This window comes from Hippoglossus stenolepis, chromosome 16 (assembly GCF_022539355.2).
Source record: "Hippoglossus stenolepis isolate QCI-W04-F060 chromosome 16, HSTE1.2, whole genome shotgun sequence".
NCBI lineage: Eukaryota > Metazoa > Chordata > Actinopteri > Pleuronectiformes > Pleuronectidae > Hippoglossus > Hippoglossus stenolepis.
In genome coordinates, this window is record NC_061498.1 from 6,558,484 (window position 1) to 6,585,188 (window position 26,705).

General features: G+C 42.2%; 1 protein-coding gene across 1 annotated transcript in view; it reads left to right on the forward strand.

The window, feature by feature from the left end:
* LOC118122818 (protein phosphatase 1 regulatory subunit 29) overlaps positions 1-9,039 on the forward strand; it is a 58,436-nt gene extending 49,397 nt beyond the window's left edge. The window contains exons 3-4 of the mRNA XM_035179692.2: positions 330-1,020; positions 1,723-9,039. Of these exons, the coding sequence (XP_035035583.1) occupies positions 685-1,020; positions 1,723-4,254 (2,868 nt within the window). The 5' untranslated portion in view covers positions 330-684 and the 3' untranslated portion in view covers positions 4,255-9,039. The remainder of the gene's footprint in view (positions 1-329; positions 1,021-1,722) is intronic.
* Positions 9,040-26,705: the final 17,666 nt, after the last annotated feature.

The window sequence follows — 26,705 nt, forward strand, 5'->3', positions numbered from 1 at the left end:
CCAATAACTGTTCGCAAACAGGAGTTCTGTTCGCTGGTGATCGGCTATGGGACAATCACTTGGTTGTGATCAACCTGCAGTGGGCCTGCCTCAGTGGAGGCCGAAACCCCCAATGAGGAATACAAGTGAGGACGTGTCCCAAAAACCTTCCCAGCATCAGAATAGCCCCGGTCAATTAGAGTGTTGATCCACAGGGATTGTGACACTTGAGTCCTAACAACCAATCTTGCCATCCTCCATTACTTTTGTGCAAAGAGTCTCTTTTAATACTATAAATAATATAATATCTGTCACATTTCTTATGTCCCTTTTACTTATCTCCTCCACAGACTCACCATCATTCCGAGATCCCCTCCATTTGAAGCACTCACAGCTGAAGTCTACAGACAGAGAGTATGAGGACAAGCTGTGTCACCCCACATCGCAGCCCAACAAGATATGACTTCACATGGGTCCCGTGCTAATCACCATGACGACCATAAAGCTGTGACTGTTACTGTGAAGCCGTCGCCCCTTTCCAACACCTGACCCCAGACCCTCCTCCTCTTTGGAAATCCTTCCTATCAGCCTGTGCTGCTTCCCTCTCTCCTGCAAACTCAATCTTTACCTTTACCTGCCCGCCCCCACTTCTCTCCCCTTAATAATCACGGATTCCTGTTCTTTCTTCTTCTTTACTTCGGCATCATGCAAGGTGCTTCTACCACCCCCATTCTGCTTATTCTTCCCTCCCTCCTATTCTTCTCCTACTTGCCCAACATGGCCAGCGGAGACTGCTGGCTCATTGAGGGGGACAAAGGCTACGTGTGGCTGGCTATCTGCAGTCAGAACCAGCCGCCTTACGAGACCATCCCACAGCACATCAACAACACGGTCCACGACTTGAGACTGAATGAGAACAAGCTGAAAGCTGTGCTCTTCAGCTCCATGTACCGCTTCACCAATCTGACCGACCTCAACCTGACCAAGAACGAAATCAGCTACATTGAGGATGGAACCTTCGCAGGACAAGCCAACCTACAGGTGAAGGGAATAGGATGGGAAAAGTTTAATGCAGGAAAACGCAACATGTTTGAACCTAACCCTGTCACTTAGCAAGAGCACGAGTATGATACTGGTTTATTTTTAAATTAAGTAGGACTCTGATACATTTTTTGAGAAATAAATAGATATCACCATGCCACATTCCCAGTCACTACAAGATTTATTTTTAATTTGTAGTATTATATAGTAAAATATTTGCTCATTTGCATACATTCACAGAACAGATATGTACACAGTGGACAAAGTCAGATTTTGTTGACATATTGAAGTGAAATGTTTTTACAGGGATCATTTTGTTTGTCTGATCTTAATCACTCCCTGGATTAAAAACTACTGTCAATAACCATAAAAGTACATTCATAAGGGAAAGTTACATTTATGTGAGTGTACGAGATTTCTGGTATGAGTATGAGAAACAAATTATTGTGAGAAAATGGCCTTTAAAGATATGTTTTGTAAAAATCCATTTTCTTTTCACTAGTCCAAGACAACATTTTAAGGAAGCAAAATAACTGAAGATCTAAAAAATGCCCATTGCATGAAAATATTCTTTCCCGTCTGCGGTGTCTTGCCTTAACCTTTAACCTTTTGTATTTGTTATAATACATTTGTTATGACTGAAATCACAACAGTGAGAAAATCAACCACACCCTAAAACGTCTTCTTCTGTGTCTTCTTTAGGTTTTACAGTTGGGCTACAACAAGTTGACAAACTTAACTGAGGGCATGATGAGAGGCCTGGGCCGCATGCAATGCCTCTTCCTCCAGCACAACCTCATTGAGGTAATTTCCAGCAATGCATTCTGGGAGTGCCCTAGCCTAAGCAGCATTGACCTGTCGTCCAACAAACTTGCCCGCATTGATCCATCCACTTTCACTGTTCTAATGCGCCTAATGGTGTGTGAGCTGGCAGCAAATCCATTCCACTGTGGATGCGATCTTTACAGCTTCCTAACCTGGTTGGAATCCTTCAACAACGTCACACACACCTATGACCGTCTCCAGTGTGAGACACCGAGAGAGATGCTTGGCTACCCCTTACTTAGTCCTATAGCTGCTGGCCATGCTGGTCGAAATGCCAAAAACATATTGAACCATCACTGCCGGGATGGAGTTATGATTCCAGGGATGACCTCTCTCCCACCAGATATGGATGGTTCTTCCGGGATGGGGCCAGAGATGTTTGGTGGTGCCGGGCCGTACCACCAGCCCACCACCTCTTCATCATCTACTGAACTCAGTGTTCCCAGTATCAAGCTCCATCATGTCTCTTTGTCATCAGCTTCTCTCCTTGTGCAGATTCCAAGGCCCTACAGCAAAATGTATATTCTGACCCAATACAACCAGACATTCGTGTCTGATGTCATGAATTTGAAGAACAAGAAGGAGATGATTACCCTCAACAAGCTCAAGCCGCACAACAATTACACATTTTGTGTAGGATCCATTCGCAACTCTCAACGTTATAACCACACCTGCCTCCAGTTTTCCACTCGGGCTCAAAATCAAGACGACATGCTCCCCACACCTTCCACCACCACTCACTACATAATGACTATTGTGGGCTGCCTTTTTGGCATGCTCATTGTTTTAGGCTTTGTCTATTATTGTCTGCGTAAGAAGCGGAGGCATGATGAGAAGAAGAAGTCGATCTGTGTCAAGAAAACAATACTGGAAATGCGCTATGGACCCGAGGTGGCAGCAGCAGTGGGAAACGATCCATCGGCAGTCCATAAGCTCCAGGAGCAGTCCAGAGAACATCACCAGTATCAGCATCACCACGGGGGCAAACTTCCCATGTCCACATCCTCCAGCTCAGGAATGCTCCACTCAGCCAACACCAGTTCCTCCAGACTTTCCTGTATCCCACAAGTGGAAAAGATGGCCACTGCCTTTTCAGAGGCCATGGCTACAAGTAAAGGAAACTATATGGATGTCAGAACTGGAGGGGTAGGAGATGGTGGGCATGGAGGGATGAGGGGGGAAGACTTGAGGGACGATGATGGAACTGATGTTGGGGATGACTCCGATGATGACGGCCATGGCTCTGCATCAGAGATATCCACCATTGCGATGGAGGTAGACAAGGTTAACCAGATTATCAACAACTGCATTGATGCACTGAAATTAGACGCAGCAGTTGCTGCTTCTGGGGCCTCTACTAACCCTACAGCCTCCTCCAATCCCACCTCTCCTCCCCCCACCAGTGCATCCGCCCTTACTCGTGGCTTAATCCCACTCTCCCAAGGGGTTACAGAGACTTGCCAAGTCATAGCTCCTAACAAAATACCCCCACCACCTCCACTACCTGCCTTGAATGCCCCTCTCTCTGAGCGCCCAGGGATCAGTGGTGGTGGCTTTGTCATCAGTCCCCCCTACAGGCCCCCTCCTCCAGCCACTGCTGTACGTCCAATTCAGCGACAAATGAGTGCAGATGCAGCTGTGGTTATTGTGAATGCTGTCAAGAAACAGTGCAGCACCACCTCTTGTAGTTCCATGGGTCGGGACAGGGACCGTGGAGGAGCGAGGGTGTACAGCCTGGATGTTCCTGAACCTAGGAGTCCAGATGCATGTAATCAACAACAGCAGCAGTACCAAGACAGGGCCAGTCCCTTGGGATGTGGGGAGCCCCTAGAGCGCCTGCCTTTAGTGGGGAGTGGGAGCTGTGGTGGAGGGGGTGGCGGTGGTTGCGACAGTGGTGGTGTTGGTGCCCATCATCAGGACAGTCAAAAGCCGCACCATTACCATCAACAGCAGCAAATGCAACAGCAGCAGCAGCAGCAACAACAGCAGCAGCAGCAGCAGCAGCAGCAGCAGCAGCTGGAGGTGCAGCAGGACTACCACTGCTCGGAGCACCGCCACTCTGTCCCAGCTCTCTACTATGAAGGCTCCCACCAGGGCTCCCCAGCTCAGAGGGTGTCATTCCTAAAGCCTCTGACGCGTTCAAGGAGGGATGCAGCATCCTACTCCCAGCTTTCGCCTGCCCGCAACCATTCCAGTTACTCTGGCTATTCCTCCAGCCCAGAGTACTCCTCAGAGAGCTCACTGCGCATCTGGGAGCGCTTCCGTCCCTACCGGAAAGGCCAGCGTGATGAGGCCTGTTATGTGACAGCCGGAAATGCCCTTCGAAAAAAGGTGCAGTTCGCCAAAGGCGAGGACCTGCATGACATCCTTGATTATTGGAAAGGTGTGTCAGCACAGCAGAAGCTGTGACTGTGGGACCAAAGCATTGTGGGAAAAAGAGTTTGAATACTTCTTTTCCTGAAAGGCCTGTGGGCTAAAGAAACCATTTGAAGTTCACGGGGAGTTAAATGTACAACAAAATTTTGCCTTTGGGTTATTTTGGCATGCTCGGTGTATAGAATATTGTGCTAAAGCAAGGACTGTGAAACTGTGCCTGGGATACAAGAGTAATTATGGTGTTTTATTTCACACTTCGCTGTAGCCCCATTTCTGAGTCATTTTCATTTAGTTTTTGTGGGTTTTATTTACAGCACAGGGAGCAACTGCCAACTGTGGGATTCATACTGTTTGAGTGATCTTATTTTGTGACCTATGAACCGTCTTCATCAGTGCCATGTTTTCATCTATGGGTAATCACTGAAGGTAAATGTTGATACCCTTCACTTCAAGAGGTTTTTTTCATATAATCTGCAGTGAGGTACTTGGGTTTGTTTGGGCTTCTTCGTGGAAGTAGATTATAATGGAGTTGAAATCCTGTCCGTCTCTCTTCCATGAGATCTGTCCTGCAGCTGACATATTTGCATTTCAATAGCATTTGTCACATAGAAAGAAAGGAGACATCCGAAAGAAATAAACAAATAAACCATGAAAGGAGAGTCAGGTGGGCTCCAAATTCCTGCAGCGTAAGGAAATCATGAGAGAGAGCCTTCGCCTAAAATAGTGCTTTGATTGCACCCTGAGGTGTTGAGCACATCTTTCCAACTAACAGTCTTGCATAGTTTATTGAGCGATGTAAAGAATGTTGTTCCACAGATGTCCCAAACTGCCCTAAACCAAGAATTATTTTAATTTGAAGTACTGATCGCAAAATAATGTCCCCTGTTATGAAGTTAATTATGTGCTACTGACCTGTGTACAACAGGGATGGAGAGAACTTGAAAGCGAGAGGGTGAATAAAAGCAGATGATATCAATTATTTCCTGCAGCCACTGTGAATGTAAGTAGATTACAAGCAGGTTACGGGGGAAATCTCTTTTGCACCACATTGCGTTCCAAATCATTTCTCTAACGTTTAACGTGAACGAGGCGCAGAGGGAAAGGACGCATCTAATTACTGCCAACATGTCTGTTCTGGAAATTAATATTCTTGTCTATTGATAACTTAATTAGCCAACTAGTGACAGGCACGTTTGCTTGCACTTTATGCCTCATGATTGTGTGTGGCTGTGTGGTGCACAGTGGTCAGTATAAGTGGGTGTTGGCATGCCTTGTCAGATTATATTGTATATGCCCAAATTGACTTAAATTGATAGTTGTAATTATCTTGCCCAGCAGTGGCTGGTTGTCTCAACAATACTAGATTATTAATGGCATGGACAAATGTACAAATATCAACAGTGTTCAATGTATTTTCCCACACGTGCATCACACGGCGCTCAGATATTCGTAGCATAGTGCCTCTTGCCAACACGGCCATGATCTAATCTCCATTCGCCGTCATCCACCTGGCCTTTTCTATTCTATTGTGATTTAGCAAAAATATGATCGTGTCATTGCCAGGCATTTTTGGACAAAAAAGCATCCTGCTCACCCAAAGTGCTGCGTACCCGTTAAAAGAACCATGCATCATCAGCCAACATACACAATCTGAGACATCCTACCCTGAAAATGTGAAAACTGAATCCTCATCGCGTCATTCACTGCTTCATTTAAGAGAAACAGCAGCATAGTGAAAAGTTTAATTTCAGGAATGTTTTTATCTATTTTTTTTTTTCTATCCTGTTTTGATTATTGTGACAGTGTTCATTTGGCCCATGTTACCTGGATGTATAGGATCGGGATGAGCAGGATACTGAACACAACCTGCTCTGTGCTACTAAATGATACATGTTAGAAATTTTCTTTCTTATAGGCAGAATTCGGGTCTGGACGACATTTTACATTTCTCATTTCTTCTTCTTTTTTTTTCTACATCTTCTCAATAAATGCGGGTTGAACAGGGATAAATATGCACATGTTAAAGGGAGGTGTGTACTGATATCTACATATTGATCTGTGTATTTCTTCCCTCCTGTTTGTTTTCAGGCCACATTTATCGCTCTCTTTTTTCCCCCCTGTTTTATTAAGATGTGTGCATACAGTCTGGGTCAGGAGGTCGTTTCCCTTGGAGTCAGTTTCGTGCTGTGAGTGTGCAACACCCAAGTTCAAGGGCCTCACTGTGATGTTTTATTCATAACATGTCTGGGATGCACCAGCTCGTCCGCTGTCTTTATATGATACGATGAACACACGTGACGATCTCCTGTTAGGTGAGATTACAACCTTTTCTAAAGGAACTTATCACCGTTGAACTCCCCAGAGTCTCAACTGCTACAACCAGTTTACAGAAATGGACACTAAGAATAAGAGCAGCAACAAATTTCGGTTCCAGTTTATGTTCATCTACCGGACAAATTATAATATGACACAAACTTATTAAATACATTTTCCATTACAAGTCACACATTATTCAATTTTCAGGGGACAGATCTATGTTCAATTGCTCTTCTGCTCAAATTGCTATCAAACTTTTTCCTTTTTTTTTTCAATTACTCTTTGTGATTAACCAGCATTACTGGCCCAACTGCAATTTCAATGCCTGGGTAAGAAATGCCAAACTTTCAAATAACTAGTAAACAATGTTTTCACCATAGCCCAAATATGGGCTATTGTAACATTTTAAAGGGATGATATTTCTCACGATTAGAGATTAATAAAAAAAACCTGCATGTAAAATGCAAACACAGACACGAACAATTTTAATTTGACAATTGTAATCTCTATGCAAAAAGTGATTGAAACAAAAGATTTTGACAGATTTGTTTCAGCACTGGACTCAAAAATAAACGTCTGCTTTTCATTATTGCTTGCTCCCCTATAACAATAGTTGGTGGTTTACTCCAAACTGTTGTGGTAATTGTCCCTGGAACCTGACGGGTATTTAATAACATGTCACTTTTCCGTTGGGGTTATGGGACCATTGAGGATGCAGCTCATATCTGCAAGTGTCAATCGACAGGATTGATGCTTTCAATACGCTAAGAGCCGGCTCGAATAATTTACCAGCTGAATTATTAAAAACCTATCAGGACCACAAAGTCGTTTTTTCTGTCGCACTGAGCCAGCACAAAAAAAATAAATACAAACCCTGTCCTCTATCTGCGTCGATCCCCTGTAGGGCGGCTCACTCAGAGATCGATGGGCCTTTTTTTGTACCCCCCGTCCTTGTTGTTTGTCTCGGAGCCACCGGAGAGCCAGACGTGAGAAACTTATCTAATGTGCCATTACTCTTTAGTCCCTTTGTGGAAACCACGGACGCTTTCAGTTTCCAACGTGTTAATCCTTTGATGCCGTCTTATATTTAAAGCCTGGTCCAAATAGCCGACTCCGGTCGATCATTGGAATAGGGAATACGCTCCATTATCTGAAGGAGACAGGGTTGGACGAAAGAGTTTAGTCTGACCTCGATAAGTGATTCATATCACGACACAGTATTGGTGGCGGAGTCAGGATGAGTCACAGTCTGATTAAACTTAAACGACTCCTTTTTTCCTAAAAGGCAGGTAATGGGCAAACTCTTCAAAGAGAAGAGAGCAATGAGGGGGGGGCTGAACGCAGGCAGACATCCAGGATAAAAGATGTGGAAGCATGGCTGCGCTAAAACTTACCATGCATGAATCAGTGCAACGCTTTAAACCAACCGTAACACACGTGGGAACAAGCTCGTGCATTTCTCGCATCTGAAAGCAGCTCTTCTTAAGGAGGACGGCTTAATTTCGGCTTGATTTTAAGGCAGGTCACAGGCAGGTAATAGCACCGTTTCAAATCCTTTCCTTTAGTATCTCTTGACCTTTTTGTCTAATAGTCCGTTAAATCCATTAGTTTACTGTGAGGGAGATTAGCTCGTGTGGATAACGTGCCAAATGTGATAATTGGAGAAAACTACCGTCTCCTCACAATTGCCACAGCAGAGCTTATGGGCTTATGCGATGGGAATTGAATGCATGTCATCTGTATTGGTGCTCTATTGTGAATTTATATTTATAATGGATAATGGACTTCTATTGAGATAAATGAATTGTCACGTTGGCGTGACCGACTTCTTGGTCACTCTTCATACTTTACGAGGCAGCTCCGACTGGGCCGAGCACTGCCAACCGTTCCTCTCCAACTGCCAAGCGCTCTGGTGAAGAGTAAATAGGTTTGTTTGTTTATTTTTTGTTTACGGTGTTAATGTTACTCAACTGAAACTCTTCATCAGAATGCAACAGACTACACGTGTTCCTCTCGGATGCGTGGCTCTTTGGGCTCGGTAGCTAAAAAGTAAACAGACCTAAAGCTGAGCCTGTAAGCCGTTCTAAGCTCAGAGATACGCATGTCGTCGGCGAAGGGTTTTAAATCTCTTTGTCAGGTATTTGAGCTGGAGAAGAATTCCACCTTTGATGATTGTAAGTAATAGGCTTCCTGAGCAGAAGAGCATTTGAACATCCGAAGTGAGCCACAGCGGGGCCACGATCTGCAACTCGATTGGACGCCACCTTTCACGACAACACTTTTTTTTTTTGTTCCCCCACCACAAATGTATCCAGTTTGTTTATTCACACTCAAAATATGCATACTGCAAGTTTTTAGTTCCCAAAGACGGACAAAGGATTTAAAGAATCTGTGAAATATCTGTGAATTTTGTACACTAGATAAAAGATAAAAAAGATGCTAAGGTAAAAAAAAAAAAAAAAAGCTTCTATAGATGTTTTATACTCAAGCCTGAAATCTTGATATGTCTGTGTGTTTCTCTTTTTTCAGTTGGTTGTTTGTCTTTGTTTATTTTTTTTTGTTTTGGATGGGGGGGTTCTGTGAGGGAGGGTCGGGGGTCCTTGGGAATTATGGGGCTGACTTTTTTTAGTACTTGCAACGATATATGTTATAAAGGTTTTAAGAGCAGAGAAAGCTTAACATAGTGTACTACATAAAAGAAAAGTTGTTATATTTGCATGATTCCCTGTATTTTTTTGAGAGACAAAAATATATTGTTGTGTACAATGAGTGGACGTACATTGAAAAACAAAAACTGTCGGGGCTGAGATACAGCATTGTCGAGTACCTTTGATTTGAACATTTAGGTTTTAGCCATTTATATTTTATTCTCTGTAACGTTATATTTACATTTTTATACTGACGCCGCAGTTGCCGTTGCTACTCTTCTAGCCAATGGCTGGTGGAGTGTGCAATGCAATGCAAATAAGGGGGTAACAATGAAGCTGGTGCCTGTTTACAACCATCAGTTATAAGAACTGTCCTGTTGTTCTCCATCACAGAGACTATTCTCCATGGCAGACGAGGAGCTTTCTCCTTTGGCTCGAGATGGGACCCTGTCACAGTTTGTGGTTGTATTTCCTCATAACTCACTTTACGTAACATATGTTTGAGGGGAAAGTGTGGCGGAGGAACGCGTGCTCAGACGTTGTGGATTGTCTAATGGGCTTAAACTGATCCCAATCCATCACTGGGAAGTCACTGGCAAATCAATGCAGCATCAGCAGCTTCTCCCTCGGCCCCCGGCCCACACGGCTGTTAGCGAAATCAGTGAATTCCATTCTTCATCGTCTGCTCCCAGAGCCGGCCGGGGTTTCTATTAAAGTCAGTTCATTTAATTCACCGTCTTTTATCTTCTATTATACGACCTGTTTCTTATACGTGGTCTTCTGCTGAATAGCTTTTTTTTGCGTGCACGGAAAAAGACAGTATCTTGACTTGATTCAAAGAGAAGAGTTGCACTACTGCAGAAATAATTAAAGTCCTCACAATTACCAATGCAGTCAAAACATTAACATTCGTATTCCACAGCAGTTAGCATCAGATATTCATCTTTATTTTTTTTTATAGAGAAATGAAATTCAAATGAGTGAGCAGGACCACAGAGAGAAACAACAATACTTGGGGTTGAATTCAATTTAGCGTGAAACTACATTATTGACAGTGTAATTAAGTAGAAGCATTTGCGTTGGACGGTCGAGGCTTTTTAAGGGAAGCAGATTCTGGCACCCGACCAGTAATGTGCTGGTAACTCCTACTGCAGCTGTACTGATACATTAGTTATTGCATCAGGGTCCGAGCGGTGGCAGCGAGTCATAAGTCATTGTCATGTTTACATTCTGCAGTGATAATGCAGGACTCCCCCAAGTGAGATATACAGCCTGCTCTGCTAAAACCACCTCGTGTCAATAGCAAAGGAGAAAATGAAATGCATTAACCTCTAGGCTAAGTCTGCTCCTCAGCTTGTCAACATGGCTGTGCTGCAGGCGGCCACTTCGTAGTTGTGTTCTAATTGGGTAGAAGTGCACTGTAATCAGATGAGGCACTTCTAGTTCTTCCTCTTTGGCATGAGAGGCCTAAATGTAACTCGGAGCTCATTTCTCTGGGTCATGGCTTTGAGTTCCAGTCTGTTCATTCATCCTCTCATTCGCTCGGTCCAGTTGTTTTAGCACGTATGTTCTAATTTCAGACCCTACTGCCCCCATCACCTGCTCCTCCTCTTCTTCCCCCATCCCTTCTTAAGCTCCAACAATCATTTCATTTTCCACTTTGCACTCTGTCTGTTGTGCCTTAACCATCCAGCGCTTCATTCTCCTGCGTGTGTTGATCCTGATTATGTTTTGGACCCTACTTCAGCCCGACCCTTTATGCTTTGTTTGTCTGCCTGGATTTTTGCATGCTTGTTTTATTTTAAGTAAAATCTCTTCACGTTTGCTTCGGCCTCCTGAGTCGCTGCTGTTCTGGGAACTCTGGCCCTTCAACCTTAGATCAAACAAACTTTCCATATGGTCCCACTGCAGTGAGGAGCAGATGACGTCCCGTGTCAGAAGCCCCATCAATCAGCTCAACGTTAATGTTTTCTGTGCTCACAAAGCAAAGGCTGGCCGTCCATTGCTATTCTGAACACACAACCCCCGACGCTGTGGTACTTCCAAAGATAGAATGATTAACCTAGATAGCCAGTGCCAGATATTGAAAACTCAGCAGTTTTAATAATAATAAATAATCGCTGTCGGTTCACAGAGAGAGAGGGGGGGGGGGCACCATTCTCAACTCAATGAGGAAATTAAATATCTGTGGATTGATCCGTTTGTGAGCTAATTGTTTTCTGGCCGCACAGGGAGAGAAGCATTCAATGTGCTTGCACTTGCCCGCAAGTACACGTGATGCACAGACGTGTACTAGATGCAGAACTCTGAGCCTGAATCAAACTAATATTCAGAAAGTATAAAGAATATCGAAACCAGTAGACCAGTAAACCATAAGAACACATACACAAGTATCCACCGCCGTCGTGTTGCGGCTCCCGGAGGTAAATGTTTTGTAGTCACCATTTACCTTAAAGAAACTGAGATCTGAGACATTTAACTATGATACAGGTTTCAGAAGCTGAAAACAGATAAACATTTGAACCCAAAACACTTAAAATACCAGTGATTCCGTGGTCCTGCCTGGTTTAACACAACTATCTTATTAAAAAGTCAAATTAACATAGTGCTGAAGTATAACCACCATCTGTGTGTCCCCTGAGGGCCAAGGGCCAAAGCAAATTCTCACATTACAGTATCATATGACTTTTAAGTTCTTATTTGGACATGAATGTAACATTTGTGTCAAAACAGGGCTCTGGCAAGATGGACGACATCAGGAGGAGTTTTGGTCTTAAAAGACCAGAGGTGAAAAGGGCCATTTCTGTATGAAATCAAAAGTTCTATTGTATTCTATTCAAATCTGCTGTGACTCCCCCCTCTGGTTTCAGCTCCACCACTCGTTCATGTTCAGAGACCAAACAAAGGTTTGGAATGATGGGAACAAATCTTGGCTTTTTGCTTTGTTTGAATTATTTGTCGCTGATGTTGACTCTTTTTTTTCTTTTCCCTTTGCGATTTCTGTACAAAAGATCTATTTCTATATTTGCAATAAATTTGTAATTAAAAATGAAAATAAAATGTGTGCAAGGTCTCTTTTATTGACTGGGACATGTCCGACTGCACTGTCATTTAAAATGTATGTGTCCAATCCTAATATCTGGTAATATACAGTGTTAACTATATAGAATATTTCCTACTCTATCCTTTGGCTGCTTCCAGTAATCCAGTTATTCCACAAAGCACCTGTCTAAAGTGGGATTTTGGGAATTCCCTTATCGACATAAAACACACACACACACCACTTGGCCACTGTCCATTAAAGCCTCTCAATGTTTGAGGGCCCTGACACACAGGCACACATGGACACTCAAACGCAGGGGGCAAAATAAACCTTAAGTTGATGACTCATGAAAATGACAAACGCGTCCTCCTCAGTCGTGGTCCCTTAGAGAGTCGGATGTTAAAGTCTAATGCGGTTAAAAGCTTCGACGGACATACAGATTTAATAAGTATGGTGTCAGAAAAAATAAGCAGTGAGATTTCTGAACCTTAAGGCACGGAGGGAATCTGGGCTTTGCTGGTAGATTTCAAAGCGCTGGTTGGACACAGATCAAAGGGATTGTTGGCATTAGGCTGCTCTTCAAAATGTGCTGCGGGCTGTAAACACCAAAATAGAAAGGACATAGTGAAAACAAAGACATTATAAATCAGAAGGAAAATCTAACTATACACTGGAAAAATGTCCACGACTAAAACATTCAGATGAACAAAAAGGGTAATAATGGTACCTGCTAAATAAATTGCTGTGGGTATTGTTTCATAATGTAATGCACTCGCGCTGTATTAGATCATGATGAATGCGACAATCCTGAGGACAAACTTAGTCAATGCTCTGGGTCATCACAAATGTTGTGGCCTTTCAGAAATTTGCACAAACACAAAGTTAGTATTTAGTATCAGGTATATCGTGTGAAATCTAATAATATCTGTTGATTACGCCGCCGCCACCTTCGGCTGAACAAAAGGACTTTTTGGTGGATGGAGGATGGAAAGGTGGGGAGTGGGGAGATCGCTGTTGGGGGACCTGTTCCATGATGGTTTAACTGTTAGTCATGAGAGGGAGTGAGGTCATCTGACTTTGCCCCATTCAAAGTGAAGCCAGTTTGGAAAAATAACAGTATTTTGCTTTTGTAACCTGACAACCAAGGCAAAACTTCCCAACTACACCGTTATTCCTCTGTGGTCAGTGACATGGACATTGATCGGGTTTGTGAGATGAGCCCTCTCAACATGGTAATTCATCCAATAGTTGTTACTAAATATTATTCTAAAGTAAACTAACTAAAGTCACCAAAATTAGTGGGATTCATCCTCTGGGGACTATGCATTTATTGAAACTACAGTAAGATTTGTAATTCTACCGTTCAAGAGGTTGGTGTTAAGTAAAATGTTTTGTGTTTATTTACCGTCCGAGCTCAAAGTTTTCTGTCCCACTTTTGTAACCTGAAGGTCGGTGCAATGTTTAAAATTGAACTCATCTTCACGACAACACGACAAGTTTTCCATCCATTTTACGTGAAATATTAAGTGTGTAACTAAAAAAATCATCATTATCATCTCTCTCTACCTATTTATTGTCATATTGATCTGTTTCCCTCTCTCTCCTCCTCATCTCTTCTTTTCTCGATTGTGACATCGGTCTCTCTCAGGCCCTGACACCACCCCCCCCCTCCTCCTTCTCCTCTCCATTGTCGCCTCAACCTCCCTGCTGAGAGTTGCGTAAGCCAAATTTGGCAGCTATAGAAATATCCCATATTTCTAAATATCCATAACTCTGAACCATCCATGTTAAGCTCTTTATCGCCTGAGGATTAGGGGGCTGGATTAACCCTTGGCGATCCACTCTGCATTTTAAACCAAACAGTTAATCCTGCCTGCTATCTGCGAGTGCCTTTTCACACCCATCTCTCTCATTGTGTCACCGCTTTGTGCGCCGGTTTTGTTTGTGCGAGTGTAAAAATAAAGAGATGGGCACAAAGCGTATAAAGGATGCAGGAGGGCAGACGATCAAAGCACCATGCAGGGGGAAAAAAGGGAAATTGATATGACCTCCAACATTATGTGGGAACTCCATACAGAGCTTTTATTGACCAGAGAATCTGAGACTTAGTGTAATCTCCCTTTGACCTCCCATATCTCTGTCGCTCACAGACACACACACACATCTGGGAGAAAAAGACAGTAGCCCCCATCAGTGTGGGAAACTGTCAGAAAGAATAAGAGGAGCATCAGGATCAAAGTTAAAAGGATAAACAGGAGTGTGTGTGTGTTATGACATGAGTGTGAATCTAAGCTGTTTTCTCAATTTGTGACGAATCTCCAGGCTTTGTTTAAGCAGTGTCAGTGTTTTCATGTCCTGGGTGGTGCAGTGGTTCAAATCCCAGATTGGGCAGGGGTCGTTCTGTGTCTGGCTTGCAGTCCAGAGACATGCAGGCTGGGGTTAGGTTAATTGGAGACTCTAAATTGACCGTAGGTGTGAATGGTTGTACTGGTGACCTGTCCAGAGTGTACCCCACGTCAGCTGGGATCGGCTCCAGTCCCCCTAGCAACCCTCACAGGATTAGCATGTGTAGATAATGGTGGAGGTTACTGAAACAACACAGGGAACAGACACAAGTACATTTCCCAACATATCGAGATTGGATCGGAGAGTTAAATTACTGACTAGAAATCATATTTACGATCAATCTCTGAACTGTCCAAATAGATAATTTGTGGCACGCCAGGAATTAGATTTCAACATGAGAAGATCCATCCATCCATTATCTATACCACTTGTGCTTAAAGGGTCACAGGGGTGCTGACATAGAACAAGAGGCAGGTAAACCCTAGACAGCATATCAGGGCTGAAGATTACAGTCCAAGTTAAGGCTCCACTAAGAGCCAAAACCTTCTCTCCCGACTTAATGACCCTCCATAAAAACTGCCCTGTCTGTGAAAGTTTTATGCAGTGCACGTCAACAAGGCCAGAAGTGTACATTGTGCAGAAGGAGAAAAAAAACGGAACAATTAATAATTCATGGTCCCCGTTGCTGTTTCTTTGGAAACCTTTCTGTATTTTTGAGTCTTAAATGGCTGCTTCCAAAGTTTGGAGAGGTAGAAGTTTTTTGGGGGGGTGAGGTGGTGGGGGGGCTTGTGCAATATTTTTGCTCCCAGCGGTTGTTTCACAGTGAGGGGCGACCCTTTAAATTCAGAGGAGTATCAGCTATTTCCTCTCGTTTTCTTCTCTTCCTCGCAGAATGCCAAAGTTAAATTGGTTGTGTAATTCGCAACAAAGACTTCTCTCAAAGGGAAAAAGCTGCATTGCTTTGTCGCTTCTGCTGCTTTTATGTTTGTGAAGCGCTGACATTTTTCAGTGAATCGCCTCAAAGAGAAATGGTCGTGCATGGACGGGAAAAATGATGCAACAATAGCGGTTTGGAGCTCAAGGTGCCTTCAAAATGGGGCCGTGCGTCTTAAAAAGTACACACTACATTAGCGTTTCATCGTTTTATATTCCAGGTATTTGCTCGTTGTCAATCTCGTTAAGGAGAGTCGTACAGGTGAAATGTGCGAAAAACCCCTCCGATTGTGTGCAAAGTATTCACTGCCTTTAACTTTCCACTTTGACTCGACACCTTGGAGACCTTTTTATTTTGCTCACACATCCATCAAATGTCAGAGGTACATGCAGAGAGAAAAAGAAGGACGTTCAACCAAACCACTCGAGGAGACACTCGGAGCAAGCAGGTCAAGGATAACTTCTATTACAGCTCTGACCCAGATGTGGCAGTAAATGTTTCTGCAGCAGCTCGAGGATACCATCGTGTGTATTAAGAAAAACGAATAAGAATAGTGTTTGCATAGTATCACGTACACAAAATACTTCCCTGGTGATATGATATTAGTAAGAATTTAATGTTGTCCATTACTTATCAGACTGACTAATGAATTTTAATGAATAAAACGGCTGATGGACGCTGATGGACTTCCTCAAAATACAAAATGAAGCCAAAATATCCCAGAGACCAACGCTGCCATCTTAAATTTTCCATTTTCATAGCATCAAATAACTAATTAAAACCAATGTTACTGGAAAATATAAGAACTTGGACGTACGTCTGTATGATAAAACTACAAAAAATGACGGAAACCATTTTTGACCATTATTTGACCTACACTTTTTAGATTGGTTCATGCCACATCCACTAACATGGAGGAGGCGGGGTTTATCACCTATGCTGCAGCCAGCCACCAGTACGCGATCAAAATGCTTTGGCTACACTTTTGTGGCGCAATGATGTTGTGCATCTTTATATTCAGTCTATTGCAAACTTTTAATGATCTATATAGAGTCAGTAACTGTATTAAGTTTATTCTGAAGGAATAGACTGCATCATGAGTCAGCCACTATTAAAAATTAACATCCAATACTGTTGGTGGTTGCTTGTTTACAGTATATTATCCCAAAAGGGAAACAGGGGGCCTTGTGTTAAAAGTAGTGAATTAAAGTTCAAAATTAATCATGCAGCTAAATCATAAATAACCAATGAGTTTCCACTAGTCCCTGTTTACATGGCCAGTTGCTGTAGCCCGAACAAGCGAAGCTGAAGTCCTGGTTATAGAGTGATAATTGAAATGGAGCACAAGCGAGGTGGACAGCAGGACTGGAAGGGTGTGGGAGGGAGAGGAAACAAACAGCACCTCTGAGGCACATTCTCCATTTTCCTGTGGAGTGGTCAGTGCCATCAATCAGCTGCTGGAGAATGGACTTCTGGACTTCAAACCCCTGAACCCTAACCCCAGAGAGTAATGATTTAAAACAAGTCAATATCCCAGATAGAGTGCTTCTCTCCGGCATGACTCATTTTTGGGGAAAAATGTGAAGGGTATAACTTCAGCTACTGCAACAGCGCATTGCTCTTTCAAACATCTAACTATTCCCCTAAACCTAACCCAACCATCAGCACACAAATAGCAGGGATAATTTTATAGCTTAAAATCTCCCTGCTCCTGCTTTGCCGGGTAGTTTGTGTAGATGAACAGTGTCACGCTGTGATATTCTCTGGGTCTAACACACAAGAACAGCACAGTCAGTTACTGCTGGTAAGGAATTAAAAGGCCTCCATGGCACCATGTAATTACTCTGAATATTACGTGTCATCCTAGCTGCCGCATGAAAATCGTGTCTGGAATTCACCCTGTGCAGTTATAAAACTATTAACACTCATTTGGATGTCTCTTCATCCCTCCTTTCCACCCTCTTTTCACTTTTTTCAAACCTCCCCCCATCTCTTAATCCTCTCTTATCTCGTATTAGCTCATCTCTCCATGCATGGTCTCCTCTCTTACGTTCAGATGGGCTAAGTGAAGCTAATGCTGAATCCATGCCATTAGTCAGTTTGTCCGTTTTCATCATTTAACTGTGCATTTTCAGCCACCATACATCTTATTCCACTGGGAACCCTTTCAAGCAGTCAACTTTTTGTTATCGTATGTTTTTCTTGGTTGACCTATGTTGGGGAAGGTGGCAAGAGATACGTGTGGCTTTGTGGGTCTGCCAGTCAGATGGTTCAACATTTGTCATGGTAGAACTATTTCTTTGACGTGTCCTGTGGTGCCACAAATAGGTTCACATCTGTCGTATTATCTTGCAACATCATTGGGTCCAAATCTCTATTTACCACCAACCTTATCTCACCAACCCTACATCAGCATGTTGGCAGGATATCAAGCTGCAGGCGTTTAGCTTCAAGCACAGTTACACACACTGACCAGGAACAAACTGTTCAACTTAATGGTACAAGTAACATATTTTACCGACACCATTCACTTACCGTGCCGTGTTAATGATTGTGATTGTATATTAAGATGGACAGTCTATCAGACACAGGGTTACGACTCTCATTACTTACTGAAGGTTCTACTCCTGCTGCTGAAAATAAATATGTTAAGAAGTCATTGCACTGATTTTGTTACACAACTGTTCAGGTGTGTTAAACACTATTTCATGTCTGAGAGCTGAACACTACGTTCTGCCGTATTTCAATGCCTGCAATTACGCGTGTACACAAATCGGAGTAAATAACCATCAAAGTAATTTGACCCTCTAATGTGTGAACGTGTGAATGTGTGAATGTCTGCATGCAAACGCTCCAGGTGAGCATCAGAGGTGTTATGCTTCTGTGATAATGGCAGATCTGTTTTTCACTATCTATGATGTGAAAAGACATGTGTACATTTAAAAAAATATATACAGTATATATTTAAAAAGAAATGTACCAAGTGTGGCACTGAACAGAGGAACACAATCACCTTACTCCCAGGGAACACTCCATACAGCTGTGTAACTCCATTCACTCTAATTACAATAAGCAAGAATAGCAGCTTTAATTATACAGCCCCTCACCATCTAGATAATTGCCATGTATTTTTATTGTAATTACCTTTGGTAATCACAGTCGAGTCCTGCCGCTGTTGACAACCGTGCAACAAAGATATCAACCGCGCAGCCGAGTCGGTGTTTGAATACAAATATGTCATGAAATCGAGCTGAGGTATCCAATCAACCTGACACACACCAACGACACTCTCTCACATGGCTCATCAGGCTCATTAAAGACCTGTTGGAGGGCTCCTCTGCATTTTTAATGCCGAGTGAGCATTCAGGATTCTGACAGATGTTTTATTCATCGTGCTTAAATATAAATGGCATGTGATGAATGTTGAATGTGTTTTTGGACGTATTTGTCCGCAGCGCTGTTGCTTATGCAAGAGTAATGTGTGGTTGTGTGTGTGTGCGTGTGTGCTACATTTGTGTATATATGCACGTGTGTTCTGGACTGTAGAGGAAAGGCTCAGGGTAAGATGTCACGCAGAGAATGAAGTAAGACAGAGAAGTAGATGTACTATGTGTGCATTAGCCCCCATGTGTTTCTGTGATTTCCTCTAGACGTGGCTGCTTTTCAAACTGTGAACTACTGCACTGCTGTTAGCTTTAGTGCTGACACTGATGTGGGCTGATTCATTTGGGGGTAAGACTTTCTTACCATTTCTTTTGATATAACTCCAAGTCTCTCTCTCTCTCTCTCTCTCTCTCTCTCTCTCTCTCTCTCTCTCTCTCCTCCCCCCTACTTTCTTATTATTAACTTGCAATTTCCATATTATTTGACACGTGAAAAACGCTAAAAACAGACACAATACTTTTAGTTTCTTTTGCAGTTACAGCTGCTTTTATTGTGACTATTATGTACAATTATGTTGAAATGAAGTACTTCTCAATCCATTTTTGCACTATTCTGGTTTGCACTACTCACATCCTATCTACCCTGTGTACTATGTTATGTTATGTGCCAAATATGTTGCATGTTGCATGTTCTATGTTTTGTCTACTTAGATGTTTACTCTGGGGATTCGAGGGGATCCTGTGTTTCAGTCTGTGTCCTGTACAAATGGCAGAATTGACAATAAAAGTTAACTTTGACTTTTGAAACCAAAGGCAAAAACTGGAGCAGCTGAATTCAACCAACTGGGACAGTCAGCTGTGGGCCAGAGGCTGGTTTACTTGGTAATTCTGTTCATGCTGGACACACCTCATAAACTACGTCCAATCTTCAAGGCCAATGCGTGAGATAACCTTCTCTGCAGGGATAGGGAAATGAAGGGAATGGAGGTCAGTGTGATGGATGGAGAAAACAGCACCATAGCAGGTCATGCATGAGATGAAAGTTTGCTTCAATCAAAGTCGTGTAATTTAATGATTTATCTGACCACAGCCCCCTCTTACTCTACACTAAGTGTTTAAGTTGGGCTTTAACCATAAACCAGGTCATAACATGATCATTGTTTACTTGTCAGAACCAAAACATGTCTTATATACCACAGAAAGTAGAGCTGATCTGCACTGATGTGAGAACAGAGGAAAGGTCCCACGTGGGGTGTAGAGGAAACACTTGCAGAGTAAAGGAGACTGAAGCTGTGAATCCCATATATTTGACATGTGGAGTGCATACTCGATTTTTGCATTTGCCTCGAGTGGTGAGTAGGAAAAATTATGAATAAGGTCAAAATGTTGAGGCCGCACATGACTCATTAAAGTAGACTCAATTATTTTAAGAAAACTAATTTAAACATGCAGTCAGTTATCACGAGTGTGTGAAGTGTGTGAATGTGGGAACAGGTGCAGGTGCAGGATAACAAAAAAAAAAAAACCCCAGAGAGGAGATAGACTGACTGCTCAGGCTGCTAAAGGCTGTATAAAGATTGGTGGTGACACCGTCTCAGTTGTCAGCCAATCCCCCGACAATGAGCCACTCCTCAGATTGGCAACCCCAACAGAAATGTGGGCATGTGGAGCCGTCACCAAGGTATTTAATAAGCACTTAGAATGGCACTCAGTGGCACTCAAGCCTCCGCCAACTCCAAACATGAGATTTGTGAGACCACATTTGAATTCAATGGATCCAGATTTTCATTTGGATCCACACCAAATTGTGCAAACTGATAGATCTTAGTCAAGACTGAAATTAACGTAAAAGTTGAGAAATGACTGTCGTACTGTTATAGAAAGGGAAGACAAATAAATCCCAGATCCCTGCACCAACATTTAGTGGATGAGGACCAGGAGAATGATTCAGTGAGCTACAGAGTGTCTGGATGTTTGTGTGTGGTTGGAGACCTGTTCACCCCCAGCTCCAGTGACATTATTGTCCTCCAGTGATCCATCAGATTCCGAGTCCAAATAACTGCAGTCGCACTCTGTCAGTGCCAAAACACATAGCCACACAATATCAGCAAGCAAGCACATGAAACAACACCACATAGGCGAACACGTATCAGCGACCGGGAGCCTGTTAACTCAAGCGTAGCGATGTCAGACTTCAGCTCAGCCTCCGAACAACCCGGGCTCATGAGCACCAGGCCCCGAGTAATCAACAACAGGCATCCACACACCCAGGAGCTTTGCTTGAAGCCTTGTGTGCGTTTGGCCTGTAGCAGCTGCTCTTGTCAAAGCTATGCACGCAAAGGTCATTAGCAAAGGCGAGCGCATAATTGCACCTGTGAGACCCTTAAATAAACAATGGAATCCCAATATTGGCCCTTACGTCAAAGAAAGCAAATGATTGCTGTTGTGGGTTTGTACCCTCATGGTTGAATGCACTTATTGGAAGTCGCTTTGGATAAAAGCGTCAGCCTAAATGATATGTAGTGTAAATGTAAAGAAAGCTCGTCAATCCCTTCGGCAAATGATCGTGCTATAATTGGATCATACACATTTAAACACACTTTCAACCATAAGCAGGAAGTAATGATTCTGGCATTAGTCGTATTTGTCACTAGGGAGCGACAAGTGAACAGATATTAGAAATCAGGGTACTTCAGTGTCACTTAAATGCACAATATAGAATAAAAAACCTAGTTTGAGGACGTTGTGAAGCAGCGTAGTACCTAGTACCTAGTAGGCCTAATATAAACTGGTCCACATTTTCATACTACTCGTGCTGTATTTGATATGATGACGCACAAAAATAAACATTCACATCCACAAATCGCTGCTTCAGTGGAATAACAAGCCATGATTTATATAGGTCACATAATAAAAAGTAAATATTAACGCATGCTACATTATCACTGGCCAACATAGTAGTGTTTAGTCATGACAAAGAGAATGGCTTATTTTTGAAGTGTGAGATTTATCGGATACAACATGACATGCACATACAGTATTACACAGATGTTACACACGTTAAATTAGAGCTACTTATTTAAATAGTCAACAGGAAAGCTGATGACAACAGACAAGCACATTAAAAGAAATGTGTTTGCATGGTTTGAGAAGTGTTTTTTTTGTGTGTGTGCTTTACAGAGTTGATCTCCAAAAGACTTTGGATCCTTTGAGCATTTTCTTGTTCAAACAAGTCAAGAAACAAGCAAAAATAATAAAAAGAAGAAGAAGCGATGCATTCATACTCTCCCAATATAGAACAAGCGCCCTGATCTGCCCTCGCTATCAAACTGACAGCGTTGATGATAAAAGCATTGTCATCACTCAGTGGTTTTAGTCTCCAAGGACTGAAAAAGAGTCTTTGCCCACCGCTGATGTCATTGATCCTTTACTGACTCACACTTCACCTCAGACCCAACAGTGATTCACTGCAAGACAACAACAATAATCCTACTGGCAACATTTCAAATTAGGCACAAATAAACTGAAAACTGAAACCATTCACTACAGGTCTCATAACCAACCTGCTGGTTCCAACCACAGACTCTATGGACGACACAACTTCCCCCCATAAGGGAAAACAAAGAAACGTGATCGCCACCTGGTGGCTGGCTACAGAATAGGTCATAAATCCCACCTCCTCCATGTCAGTGGATGGGACATGGCAGGACTTTACTACTGCACAGACTATGGCTCCAAATGGACAAGATGGCAGCGATATTTTGGCTTCATTATTGGATAGTAAAGGAGGAAGTGAGAACACGGTGTTTACATTTATACACAGTCTATGGTTCCAACTTCAATTGTGTTTTTAGTGGGCACCTGCAGGGGACAATACAAAAAACTAGACTGAAGTTTGGGGAGAGTTGTTGTTCCCATGTTAATTAAAGGGAGGATAAAGGGGAGAATGTCAATACATTATATTAAAGGCCATATACACTGTTTTCATTGTGTAATGAGAACTATTACTAAGGTATATGTTATGTATTGTAATGTAACTGTTGATGTTTCTTGAATTGACAAACAATAACTGCTGTTTGTTGCAGAAAACTAATTTATCACAGGCCTAATTTCTGCAGACAAGCTATGACCACACTACAGGGATTTATTGTAAAATGTAATATTGTAATTGCATATACACTAATGAGGACAAGGCAAGAAAAGAAAAATCGATACTTTTGAGAATTTCCTTTGTCAGGCACTGCAGCAGCGAATAACAGATACACTGGAGTAGAAAACAAACCTTCAGAGGATCAGCTGTGGAAGGCTTCTGTTGTTGTCTGAGGAGGAGAAAGCTTCAACATCCTTAAATAATCTGCTGTTATAAAATATAGATGTAGGTGGATCAAACATAACTGATCTTTAATGATTAATGAGGAACCTAATTATTATTCTTTTGATTCCACATGTAAGAACAAGCTATGGGGGCTTCGATATATCAAGTGTCGACTGTTCTGCCCCTTTCTCCTCTTTAATTACAGTACGAACGAGGTTACACCATATTTCCCAAACTTCCCTTTTGTTTCCCAGCCCTTTACCCTGCAGCTATTTACAAAAATACTTACAGTGTAATTATGATTCATTTCTCCTTTACTCTAAAAGTCCCAACTGTTTCCCACAGTCCCATTATCTCCCATGTACAAACATGGAAGTACAAGTAGGAATCACACTGGACTTACCACAATTTTTTATTTTAAAATAAAAGTTTTCTGAAGCTCAAATATCCAAACATTTCAGTCATTAAAATCCTTTCTTCATTTATTTCTCCTTCTATTACATTGCACTAAACATTTCTGCTTTAGCCTTGATTGGATTTCTTTTTTTGACTTTTTCCAATAATTTCTCTCCTGCATTTTTATAGATGTTGCAACTCAGTAAACTCACACTGTCACAACAGACCATTTAATCCCACTAATCCCACATGGGGTTACACTGTGTGGAAGCTGAGCTAAGGTCTACCCATTAAGATTCATGCACTATGGGCGTTTATTTGCATATGCACTTAATGAGGGGTGTGTGCAGTCACTGTAATATGACATTTTATCTGCCGCTGTGTGTGTGTCGTTGTTTAACGTATGATAGGGATGTGTCACAGTTGGGTTTCAAACCCCATCAGAATCACTCAGTCTGATAATGGACATTTACGATGTGCAGGGGAGTAATTGGCTGTGGATGGCTGATTTCAGTTATCTGAGCTGCTCAAGTCATTTAAATCCGCTGTGGGATACAGACGCATGTAACCGACCGAGGACCTGTGAAATATAAGTGTACTGTGGTTTTTACTGAGATGAATTATATGACAGGCTCAGAATTGAAAAGAAATTTAATGTTTTTGTTGCTGTTGTGTGTATGGATGGGTAATTTGACTTTGTTCAGCCAATTTCCTGTGTCTTGCCCCGTGTGTGTGTGTGTGTGTGTGTGTGTGTGTGTGTGTGTGTGTGTGTGTGTGTGTGTGTGTGTGTGTGTGTGTGTGTGTGTGTGTGTGTGTGTGCGTGTGTGTGTGTGTTTTAACAGATAAATTCTGAACACAATATCTTGTCTCGTTGTTAATCTTTGGCCACACTCTCTCTCTGGAATATTTCCCAACCTGTCCTTATCACAACGTTGTGGCACATTTTGTAAAAACCCAGATATAGTTCAGTGACTCAAAAACACTCATGAAGACATAAAGCGAAACAAAATAAATCCTATATATTTACATAATTGGAAACAAAGTTGGTGAAAACTTGATGTGACAATTTGTGAGTGACTCTTGTGTGACTCCCGTGATCCCACGCTGTCATTAAACTAGGTCATCTGTTGCTGTTTTGATTGCGAGAGCCCTAGTGACCAAAGTTGTACCTTCAAAGATGTAAGAATTACTGGTATTTTAAAAATTAATCTTTCTAGCAACTATTCACACAAAATCCTGGTTAGTTACCCAAGTAACAAGCGATGAACAAAACTAAAAACTTAGTCTCAAACTAAGTTTTTCAAATTGATCTGTGTGTCTGTAAACATTATTCTTCAACCTTTTCCAGTGACCAACTCAACAACAACCTATTGGTCGCCACACATTGGAGAAAAAAGTAACGCAGATGCAGTGAACCCAAGTTTCAGATTCTGAGGTCAATTCAATTTCATACCATGTATTTTTATCCAGCCCCACATCCACATCACATGAGCTGCTCTGAACCGCTCTGTCCTAATCCAACTGCTCCGATGGAACATCGTGACTAACCTTTACCTCTCGTCCCCCTGCCTGGAGAACTGACCTTCCCAGAGGAGTGTGCACCATCAGTGCACCGCCAGGCCTGTCATGCTCCACTTGAAGCTCATCACGCCATGGACCCCGACTGACAAACTGTCGTGGCTGCGGATCTTGTTGTCCTCTTAGTCGGACATGAAGGTGTACACCGAATGGACGTGTGCGCTGCCGTGCTCTGTCAGAATCCCCGAAAACAACTCAAACAGCCGATTCAGCGTCTGCGTCAGCTCTTTGAGTTCTGTCTTTTTTTTTCTTCTTTTTTTACTCTTAAAATACAGTTTCACCACGAACAGAAAAGCTGGAAGATAAATGTTGCTTTCCTACAAAATGTATTGATTTAAATGGGAGGTGGCATATTTTCCATATTAAACCATGACTTATTTTGTTTAATCAAGATTAATGAAGAAATAATCAAACCTGGTGGGGAATCTATTTTTGTAGCTTTCAAAATATATCTTTCCATTTTTTCTGTAAGAAATACAAAGCTAATTGATTAGATAACAAGTTACCAATTGATTAATGCAAACTTCCGCGAGACCCTCAGCAGTGTTTTACATCTACGATGTGCCCAATGGCGGATCAGAAGACAAAACGTCCCACATTCATGAAGCACCTTTCACCCAATTCTGGCCTGAGGCTGTATGTATATATGTTCTCAAGGTTCTACCAGGGAAGAGACATTAAAATTTCAGGGAGGAATAACCTCTCAGAGTGCCGACATAAATATTTAATGTGCTCTATTTCTCCACGTAAGGCCCCTAGTGTGCGAGTGTGTGCGTCGGTACGTGTGTGTGTGTGTGCAGCAAGTCATCGGTGCAGACTGTAATTACCTCTCTGCTGCAACAACGCCAATCGAGGAGGAGAGGGAAGGGGAGTGAGCAGGAGGTTGAAAGAGAGAGCAGAGTGGAGCGGGAGAAAAAAGTAAAACACGAGTCAGAAAAACATGATTATGATAATTTGCACGGTTGAATGGGCAGTGGAAAGGTTTCATGTCCCTTGCACTGTAATTACAGGGATGCACATGTGCACTGTGGGTGTCCGTACACATAAATATAGGGCTCTTTTCATTCGCCTCCATTTTTCATACAACTTAGAATAAAAACTGTGGTTGACCTCTGAAAGACTCAAATTATAGTAAGTGTACTGACACACAATAAATACCGTGTTAACAGCAATCAATATTCTCACCATCAGAATTCAGTATGATTTAAATAATCAATTTTAGATCAGATGGTTCCAGCCAAGCAGATAATCCTTGAGACACAATGGGATGTGAAGGTGAAAGTCGGTTGTGTTCAGCAAAGTAAATTTGACTTTGTTTTAAAAGTAATTTTGGACCTAAAAGTCACAAAATATTAAAGTCAACACATGCCCACACCTGAGATTACTGACAGAGATGGTGCTCAAATCATATATATCTATCTATCTATCTATATATAACAAAAATACATAGATTAAATTCATAAATTCAATACTATACAGGTTGCAATACCTGCCTGTAGAATGTGTAGTAGTACCACCGGACAAT